A 10,704-nucleotide genomic window follows, 5' to 3' on the forward strand; every position below is an offset into this window, starting at 1 on the left:
GGAGAGGGGGAGAAGGGTTTAGGGGTGGGGTTCACGTGCCGCGCGCGTGCCTCCTGCCGTCGTCCGTCGTCCGTCCCGGGGAACTTTTCAATTCGGTCCCTCGTTCGGGAGGAGTGGAGTGCAAGTCACGGAACATTTTTGTAGTGCTACCGTGCATACTACCATTCCTTCATCTCTCACGAAAAAATTAACGGTTTTTAACCGTGCGATTAAGGAAAGTGACCACAGGCTTTTTTTTTTTGAGGTAAACCACAGGCTTTGAGTTAGTATTGGATCCGGCTTCTCTGCTCCCTTCTCATGCTTCCATCCGTGCTCCCACTTCATCATACGGCTGTTTTATTTTTCTTTTCCCTTTCTAATCTAATTATCCCCCTGATTTTAACGGGATGGTCCCGGGCCTTATTTTGTTCCAATCAAATTAAGCCACGTACGCAGGAGCACGGATGGGCGGATGGGCGCAGGCAAGTCTCATCCGTTAGTATTTGTTTAGATGACTTTCTTGATTTTCCTCTTTGTTTATGTTCGCAATCGAATTTCAGTTCCAATTCAACTTGGGCATGGAGCTTGACACCCAAGTAACCGCCGCCGTAGTGCCAACGATAATACTATAGTTGTGCTATGGTATTGTCTTCTAGCCCGTCCTTGCATCCCTGCCAATAGAGACCTGATGGGCATCGTAAATGGCAAAGAGACCAAGTTCATGATCATTTTTTATCTTTATACCCTGCTGCGAGGATTATGAATTAAGACATTTTTTTATCATTTTTTTATCCCTGCCAATAGAGACCTTGGTTTTCAACTTTCTCCGTCTTGTTCCAGTGTTAGAAGATTATGAATTAAGACATGTTGCAGTCTTTACATGGATATAAACGAACCAGGTCAGATTATATCGACACAATTGTCTTAATAAAGAACTATAATAATTAAATGTTGATCGAGTAAAAAATTATCATGAATAATCGAGATATCTGTTGCATTCTTAGCTACCAGAGCAGCCTGTGGGACTTACCCATAGAAGAAGATCATGGTTATGTTTTGCTTTCCTTGTAAACGGCATGGTTGAGAAAATCATTTCATGATTTTAAAAATTACCAAAATAGTACAAGTGATGTTGACAATACAAAATGTTGACCTCCTTCGTCGTCTTGTAAGTGAGAATAACCATGTACTACCAAAGTTGTAGTTGGAGGTGGTGGCCTCATCGGCTAGGGATTGGGGCAATATGCCGTTCGGTGCTGGTTACTGTTGTGGGCATATGGGCTCTCGCCTCTCGGGGCGCAATGTAGGCCGTCATAGGCACCTCATGGACGACGTCTTCTTCAAGTCCGGGTGATTCCTGCTGATTCTTAGGCGCTATGCATGGAGGGTGCGTTTAACCCAGCTTGAGGTGAAGTTGGGGTTGTGCTGTTTTGGTGTCCCGTGTTGGTTGTGACGCGGTGGTTGATCTTACATCCTCGTCATTGTGTCTTTGAGGTTCGACTAGACAAGTTGTTTTGTCATTGTTGTCATGGTGTTGTTTGTTTTATGCCGATAGGCGTTGCATAGCCCGTTTGGCTCTTCTTCTATGATACTGGTGCACATTTTCCATGGTGTATCCTTGAAAAAAAAAGATATTAAGAAAGCAGCTCCAAGAAAAGCACATGAAACTAATCCCTGGCTCTCAACCAGATATTAAGAAAGCAGCTCCAAGAAAAGCACATGAATCTAATCCCTAGCTCTCAACCCTTGCTCCTATTTCATGTTCTCCAATTCGGCACAAATGTGCTTGTAATCGAGTGCATCTGAACCAATTACACCAATCCACTGAATCCCAGCGGGTGAAACTATTGCCCTACTAACAAACAGGAATAGACCCAGGGAGAGTTTGTTACAGATTTTTTTTACAGTATTTGTTTGTCGAAATTGCGTCCCGGGTCAACAAATGGCAAGAAGGATGGGGTCAAGCACTGTACATAGGTCTTGCAGAATTCTGGAGACTGGAGAGTGCTACTGGTATTTCGAGTTGTTCTATCTATCTACTAGTTGACATCTGCATACATGTAGTACATGCGGCTGTTCTGATAAAACTGCAGTTCTCAGGTAGCTAGCAAGACGGTAGCTTGGCAAGATTACAGCGTACTTGGTAGTACACAGATTACTGCAACCGCCCACAACACAAGTTACTCCTTCCGCAAGCCTTTCACGGACGCGTTCACCTCTCGAACGTCCTCGGTGCTAGGAGTAGAGCCTGTGATGTGAAACATGGTGGTGAGAGAAAAGTGTGTGGCATATATGGATACACATACGAAAAAAGGAAGAGATCCAGAGGAAAATGACGGTGGAACCCACCCACCCTTACCCGTGGCCGGTGCTAATCGCTTCTGGTCTCTGAGGCAATTGACATTGCAAACATTTTGACCCACCATGGGCTCAACCTCAACCTTTTTCCTTTTCATAACCTTCATTTTCTGGTGCAATTTTGGTATTGCGTTCGCAAAAGCTGCAGGTTCAGGGCAGTTGAGTAGGCATACATTCTGAACCAAACCAGAGATAACTCAACAAGGCTAGTACTTCTCCAGTAGTAGCTAGCAGCACTATCTAGACAAAATTTTAGTGTAGGGATATGATCTTTGTGATTTCTGTCAAGCATACTGTTAGCCAAGTTCAGCTGTAATTACCAGAAGCAAAAAGAATAGAACATTGCCAGACAAAAACTGACAAGTCATAATGAAGTGTGAGAACCTTCTGATTGCTAAAGCCAACACATTAGACCAAAAAGATCAGCAGATGACTAAAGCTTGATGGTCTATTGAACCGTTGTTCAAAAATCAATGACTACATGGCTAATACTAATAGGTGCAGCATTTACTACCAAATCACTAATTAGTATCTCGATGGTCTAACAAGGAGACAGGGAAGAACATTGACTTCAGGGCTTGAGGTGGTAACAAATCATATCTGGTGTGCGTTTCACACAAGAACCCTTCACCAATCATCTCAACTGGTGAGTGTCCAAATAAATAATTCAACAAAGTGAAAAGTTCTGATTATTTTGAGAAAAAATTATAAATCTAGTCATCTTATTTAATGGATATACATAAGCTTGTGATATTCAGAAAGCAAAATAAACCAAAACTTTGGCATGCCATCAACGTTGAAGTCAAAACTGCAAGCTGAGAGTACTAATACAACATTGGCGAGCAACAAAAGCATAATTCAGACATACAGCATAAAGCTGCTGAACGTAGGAAGTTTACATCTAATTGTGTATTATTTTCTTTGCTCTTTACCCTTTACTTGAGGTATTCATTACTGAATCTAGTGGCATACCTTGAATATTCTCCTGAACAGATTTGTCTTCATACAACTTCAGTACTTCAGCGATAGAGGAATTAAGGTTACTCTTGTATGTAGCTTGCCTTTCCAAGTAAGTAATTTCTCTTCTAAGTTCTTCAGATTCCATGTTAGCCTAATTAAACAACACCAGAGTTCGTTAGATTAAGTGTAGTAGATATTATCATCAAGCTAACTCTTTACGAGTTAGGTACTTACAACTGCCAACTTTTTTCTCAAAAAATTAAGTTCTGCATCCAGTTCCGAATCAGAATTCCCATCTTTATGCAACACCATTGCAGAAGACTTATCCTGATGAAAAAAATATATAATTAATTAATTATACTCATTTACATGCCTCTTGGTTTTTGAAAATGCAGGTTGTAAAGTAAATATAAATAATGCATGGCTTCAGTGAACCCAAATAGGCTTTTTAGGTTGGGCTTCTAGAATAAGCTGGGGAAGGGACAGCTTATTTCCACAGCCAGCCATAAGCCCCAAAAGAACTGGCCCTTGACCTTAAGCTTAATTAAATGTTTCATACTGATTCAGTTTACTAGACATAAGAACTGAACTGCGGATGGTTATGACTTACTACTTGGTTAATATTAAACTTCTGTTTCCCTAGAAACAGTTAAGTAAAATGCTGTAATTGATGTTGAGTAAATCTATATTTGCCTGTTAGGACATCTGAAATTGAAATCTAAGTGGAATATTTTCGACAGAGATGGATAGAAAACAGAATTACATTAATATATGCTAAGCATATAACAGAAAAAAAGTATCCTATTTCAATACAACAACCTACAAATTAATGATGCTCATTAGTCGGGCAATTTAAAATAAGATACAATAAGAAATGTTCAGATATATTTTTTCCTGAGAATCAGAAGGTCGTGCTGATATTAATATTTATTATATTACTTCCTAGTTGAGCATAGCGTACACCATTGGCACTTAGAAAAACTGCAATTGAATAATGTCAGGAGCTAAGACATAGATAAATTAAAGCTCAAGCTTTCATAGTTGAGACAGAGCCTGAAAGTCAGAAATGATGGAATGCTAATCAATATAGAGTAGAGACCAGAACTCAAATTCTCTAATTAGCTTACAAAGTAGTTCAAGCTTGACTGGTATTAACTGTGCATAACTTTTATCTTGAAAGGTTTCCTTGTCAATTGCTGAGTAAACTGAATTAAATACTTTTCACAAAAGGGTGAATCAGTATAAGATAGGGCATCAGTTTCTACATTATGAACCCCCAGGACAAAAAGTATCTGAAGCAATAATCTATAGTCAATCATGAATTGTGTGGATCAAAGTGTTGTGTGGGTCAAATTGGCAATTCTGGATTGAAAATAATAATAATTACTTTGAGATAAGAGACATACATCTTCAGGCGCCACAAATCCTTCAGGTACAGTTAAACATTTCCGAAGGCAATACATCTCCCAATTGTTCATTCTTTTGTTCAATACATCCGTTACCAAGTTGCAAATTGCATTTACTCCCTAAGACAAAAATCATCACGAAGTTCACATTTCAGAAGTCTCCAGCAGAAGTTTTGACCAAAAAAATACAGAACATTTAATCATATGTGTTACAAAAGGCCTTTAGCAAAAGAGAGAATTCAATGGCATATAAATATTACATAAGAAAAATAAATCAGGTTTTAAATATCTTAAAGCATGCTATAGGTAAATCCAGATGAATTATAGCCTTATAGGTCGAATCTAAGTTATGATGAGAATTTTCTAACTGTCTCAAACTTCCATTCGGTAATCATTTTACATTCATAATTATAATGCCTTATATCAAATGTGTTACAAAGAATATCTCATTCCTGGCACAATGAAGTACCAAGACACAGTTTGCAGCAGAAGAATTAATATCCATTTGCTACAGAAAGGGATCACCAAACATGCAAATATAAGAGCCATATACCCTACACATGAAAGACACATCTACTTAGGCAGTTAAGGCAACATCACTGCATCAATTTCCTTTGGAATGGTATACTCCAACATAATAAACATATCTATACATGGCAGATACAGTTTAGTTTCCTCCACTGTGGAAGTACAAGGAAAACAAACTCATCTTGACCTGAGTGATAGCAAGTTGAGATCAAACACACTTGATCTATTAGCACTTGGGCATGTTTATACAGGTTACAGAGAGGCACTTGGCCACGATGCCAGACGTGGGCTGGCCACAATCAGGAGAGGAACATGCGTGTTGACTATGAAAACTACACACATACACTAGCCATATACTGCAGTCAGTATTCTAACAGTGAGCATGCCACTGAGGCCGTTTAGTTCAGATTCAAACCTAATAATTTCCATGTGTAATCACTGAATTAGATGACGTAACATTATTAGCATGTAAAAAGTAACTACTCTGGCCAGGAGACCATTTAGAATCTGGTAGTGCCCTGAATGCTCCAAAATTCCAAAGGAGGGTTCAGTTATATTGGATCCCGATGTTGGAAAAAACCTACCCATTCCAGCTCCTCGGCCTTATTGGTCGCTGTGGCGGCGCCAACGGCCGCGGGGGCGCCTTCCCTGTAGAATGACAGCGAAAGGGCAAAGTTAACAAAACCAGTAGGCGGCAAAGGGGGGAAAGTGAGCTGGTGTTATGGAGAGGGATCCTGAGGCATAACTGGAGGCAGTACTCAAAGGCCTGGAAGCGGACATCATCAACCATGTTGAGGACCTCATTGATGAAGATCTGAGGGCTCAGCCCCAGCTCCGCCTCCACCGCCGAGGTCTCATCACCCCCTTCCATTCCTCCTGCCACCCACATATGAATCAAGAAGAAACAAAGGTAAACCCCAGGTTCAGGAGGAATTTCACTAATTGTTATTACATTCATTGGAGTTTGATTATAACTACAAAGTTGATTTTTTCTTGACAAAACATGACAAGGAACTAGATTGTGAGAGATAATTAGTGCTAGGGAAAAAGAAGATTCGCATATACACAGGTCGTATACACGTACATGCCTGGTGATCGGCCATAGCTACCTACATCGCTCCATGCCTCCACCCAAACCTAGCGCCTCTTCAACCCTAGGCGATCAACTCATCATCCGTTGTGGCGCCGGCAAGTCAGGTCACCAGCAAATCCTCATGTTGAGGCGAACGTTCGTAGTACTCTCGTCCGTAGCAGCATGCTAGCATGATGAATCTAATCTGCTTAGAATATTTTGTTAGGATGCAACATAGTCCACACGCCATAGCTAGTGTATTCTTCCAGCAAGTAATTATAGGATTTAGATTCATGCAACTTCTTGCATACGTATGCATGCCCTTGGAAGATTACAGCTAAAAAAAGCAACGACGGGACATGCTGCATATTTTTTTAGAAGACCGGAGATGTTGAATATTAGTGTGAAGGTGACTGAGTTGGAGGACAAGAATATGTGTGCCTCTACTAGCAGAAAGAAAGCAAGTACGACGTCTCAGAGCTGGGTGGCTGAAAGAGCAACAATCCTTATTGAACATGCACCTAAAATAAGAGAGTGGACAATGAGAACAAATGGCAAGAAGAATAGATTGTGATGAAAAATAAATAACAATTGTCAATAGTAAGAAATTTACCTCATCCATAACAAATTGTGGTACTGTTGTAGGTAATCCTGCACCTTAGGCTTTTCGGTTATTACAAGGTTCATATGATAATCATATGACGACTTCTTATATGCCTTACAGCAGGCCACATGCTGAAAAGTTTTCTGGAATTTATTAACTACAATTCCCATAAGTTGCCTAAAACATTCTGTTTGCTTGGCATCAGCAAAAGCATTGTTCACTGCATTTTTCTAACCCCTTGCAAGCATCTGTGCATACAGCCAACACAGGAAGATCACCTATTGCCTTCTTTGGTTGTCTCATGAACCAAGTTCAGTTTTCTTCATTGAAAAAACTAAAAGCCACAGGAAACATCCAATTATGTCCATCTAAAGTTGTAACCGCAGCGAGGTGCCCATTCCACTTGCCATTCAAATGAGCCGAGTCTATACTTATGTATGATCTACACCCATTCAAAAATCCATCTATGCAAGGCTTAAATGCAATGAACAACTTGGCAAAAAAACATATTACCGTTATAATTGGCTTTTTAGATTAGTCGAGTTTATAGTTAGTAGCGATCTCTACAACACTTCCTGGTGATCTCAACTCAATTTCAGCTTTGAAGTTATGAGGCAATCAAAAGCTCTCTTCCCAGCTCCCATATAGATCAACAATAGCTCATTGCCGACCTTTAAACACAGTGTGATATGGAATCGTGGCATTATAGCCGCTCTGAGACTTCGTTTGTAGGAGATAGCACTTATGTTTGATCTATATGGGAGCTGGGAAGAAAGTTTTTGATTGCTTCATAACTTCAAAGCTGAAATTGAGTTGAGATCACCAAGAAGTGTTGTAGAGAGAAGAGCACCACAAGTATAAACTCGACTCATCTAAAAAACCAATTATAGACGATATATGCTTTTTCACAAGTTCTTCATTGCATTTAAGCCTTGCATAGATGGATTTTTGAATGGATGTAGATCATACACAGGTATAGACTCGACTCATTTGAATGGCAAGTGGAATGGGCGTCTCGCTGCGATTAGAGCTTTAGATGGACATAATTGGATGTTTCCTGTGGTTTTTAGTTTTTTTTAATGCTGAAACAGAAGAAATCTAGACTTGGTTCATGAGACAAACAAAAAGGCAATAGGTGATCTTCTTGTGTTAGTTGTATGCACAAATGCTTCAAGGGGGTGGAAAAAAATGCAAAGAAGAATGTTTTTCTTGATGCCAAGTAAAGAGAATGTTTTAGGCACCTTATGGGAAATGCAGTTAAGAAAATTCCGTGGTGAAAACTTTCCGCACATGTGGCCTGCTGCTAAGGCACATAAGAAGTCAACATATTATTATCATATGAACCTTGTAAAAACCAAATAACCTAAGGTGCATGACTACCTACAACAATACCACAATTTGTTATGGATGAGGTACATTTCTTACTGTTGTCAATTGTTTGCTTATTTTTCATCACAAGCTATTTTTCTTGCCATTTGATCTCATTGTCCACTCTCTTAATTTAGATGCACGTTCAACAAGGATATCAAGGTGGACTACATACACAATAATCTTGCAGAATGTTTTAATAGTTGGGTCAGGGAGATAAAGGATTTGCCAATCGTCCAACTTTGTGACAAGATGAGAGAGATGGTTATGGAGCTCTTTAGGAAGAGGAGAAGGTAAAAAATTCTGCCAGGCATCATTAAACAATAAAACGATAGGACTAGAGGATTAGGCTATCTCTAAAGGGATTGGCGTCCAAAGTCACTGATACAGAGAAAGATCCCACTATAAGGCATGTAGCCCAAGGCACACGATAGTACTTGCATGGAGTGGCAACATAAAAACAAGCGATGTCCACATGCATTAGTTGTTCTAACTGCACCGTCTAATGTCAAACTGGAGGACTTTGTTGACAATTACTACTCGATGAAAAAAAATTCAGGTCTGCATATCAAGGGGAAATAGAACCACTCAGAGAGAAGACTCAGTGGCCTGCAGTGGATCCAGGTTTTGTTCTGCAAGCAACACTACCAAAGCAGGTGCAGGAAGGCATAGGAAACTAAGGATAAAGGCTGCTCTTGAGGGGGTTCAGGTAATAAACCTAAGGTAGGTTGAAAGAACATATGCAAAAAATGCCATGAACTTGGGCAAAGGGAAGCTGGATGTCCTTACAATGGGGCAAAGAAGAGGTGCAATCACTTATCCAACTTCTGCAAAATATGTCCTTACAACCTTGTGCAAATAAGTGTGCGCTTTATGTGATAGGAAAACTAGGAGAAATGAGGCTCCATGGGAAGCTCCAAGTAGTCCTCACCTGTCAGAAGAAGGTACATTACCTACTTGCTTTCTTATTTCAATGTTTTATGATATAATTTCTATTTCCAAGGAAACTGCATTATCCCATGGGCCGGTTACAAGGAGCCAAACTTGAATGTCCCCTCCGAAGACTCCATCCAAATCTCCCGCAAAGTCAACAATGAAACCTCCCAAAAAGCTCACGCCGGAGAGGAAGAAACTCAATCTGTGATATTTGTTTCATTCATTAGAGAGAGTTATTTTGTGTTGCTATCATTTGAACTTCTTTTCTATTAAGTTTGTGGTGTTTGAAGTTATTTTCTAATAGTTATGTGAGATGTGAACTCACCTCAACAAGTAGATGGTCAAAGCATAAGCTACTTATTATGTCTTTTTCTCGATGCAACACTCTGGATGACACTTTAAACTACTCCCTCCGTTCCAAAATAGATTACTCAACTTTGTACTAATTTTATACTAAAGTTAGTACAAAGTTGAGTCATCTATTTTGGAACGGAGGGAGTACAATTTAGTCATTTTGAGATATTCATCATGTGTTTGAATAATTATTGTGTGCGATTGATTCATGTATATGATCTGTGTGTACGTGGGCATCTTCTTCTTTTTCCCTAGCACTGATCATCTCTCATAATCTAGTCCCTAGTCAATGTTTTGTCAAGAAAAAATCAACTAATAAAACTCCAACGAACTAATAACAGAGTCAAATTCCTCCAGGCTCAGTTAAGCGTCCATGAGTGGCAGGAAAGCGAAGTGCAGGTAACAACAGTGTAGAGTGGGAGCAAAACCGAACCTCCTTCTCCTGGGGTTTGCTTGTTGGGCCCGAAGATTTATCTCAGGTTCTCGGATGCCTCCTCCAGGGGTAAGTTCTCCTGTAGCAGAGAGGGGATAGCAAGAGCTTCACGAACAGAGCAACACGGGCAGCACGAACTCCAAATCGAACCGAATGGAGAGGGAGAGAAGGGGGACCTTGTTGATGAGGCCCATGGCGTCGACGCTAGGGTCGGAGCAGCTGAGCCGCAGCGAGCTCTCTCCTCACGCGGAAGAGCGGCGTCAGTCCGAGAAAGGAAGCGGTGGCCGCCGCCTCCTCCTCTCCTGGCGCGCGAGCGACTGGAGAGAAGCGGCCGGCCTCCTTCGCGTGACGACGGCGCGGATCCTGAAGCGCCGTGGCGGATCTGGCCGCCGCCTGACCTGCTGCTCGATCTGGGAGAGAAGGTGAGGGGAGGAGGAGGGGGTGGGTGGGGTGGGGGGCAGCTGCGCTGGGGGAGAGGGCCGGGCCCGGAGCGAGGTCGCCGGTGTGCGGGGGCGGCGGCGGCGGCGGCGGGGGACGAGGGAATCTAGTGGAGAGGAAGAAACAGAGCGGGATTGGGCTGGGCTGGGGTTGGCTGGTTCGGCGGGTCTCCTCATTTTTCATTTGAATCCTTGGAGCGCCAAAAGGGGACCTCCTATAGGGAACTCCTAAGCCGCGCCTTTAGCGCCCGTAACGCATACTGGCGCCC

At 41.4% G+C, this 10,704-nt stretch overlaps 1 protein-coding gene across 3 annotated transcripts; it reads right to left on the reverse strand.

Moving 5' to 3' along the window:
• Positions 1–1,860: 1,860 nt before the first annotated feature.
• Positions 1,861–10,442, reverse strand: LOC119341066 (protein MIS12 homolog). 3 transcript variants are annotated; one of them, XM_037612965.1, is made up of 9 exons: positions 10,175–10,442; positions 9,999–10,077; positions 5,978–6,107; positions 5,816–5,879; positions 4,704–4,823; positions 3,532–3,624; positions 3,310–3,448; positions 2,339–2,479; positions 1,861–2,227 (listed from the first exon to the last, which is right to left on the reverse strand). In XM_037612965.1, the coding sequence occupies exons 3-9, from the start codon at positions 6,100–6,102 to the stop codon at positions 2,160–2,162; spliced, it is 750 nt and encodes a 249-aa protein (XP_037468862.1). In that variant the 5' UTR covers positions 6,103–6,107; positions 9,999–10,077; positions 10,175–10,442; the 3' UTR covers positions 1,861–2,159. The 3 variants fall into 3 exon arrangements, with proteins under 3 accessions (XP_037468862.1, XP_037468860.1, XP_037468861.1); XM_037612963.1 differs by having other exon boundaries at positions 2,333–2,479; XM_037612964.1 differs by lacking the exons at positions 9,999–10,077; positions 10,175–10,442 and adding an exon at positions 6,316–6,516 and having other exon boundaries at positions 2,333–2,479.
• Between the last annotated feature and the right edge of the window lie 262 nt (positions 10,443–10,704).

Source organism: Triticum dicoccoides, chromosome 7B (genome assembly GCF_002162155.2).
Source record: "Triticum dicoccoides isolate Atlit2015 ecotype Zavitan chromosome 7B, WEW_v2.0, whole genome shotgun sequence".
In the NCBI taxonomy this organism is placed as follows: Eukaryota; Viridiplantae; Streptophyta; class Magnoliopsida; order Poales; family Poaceae; genus Triticum; species Triticum dicoccoides.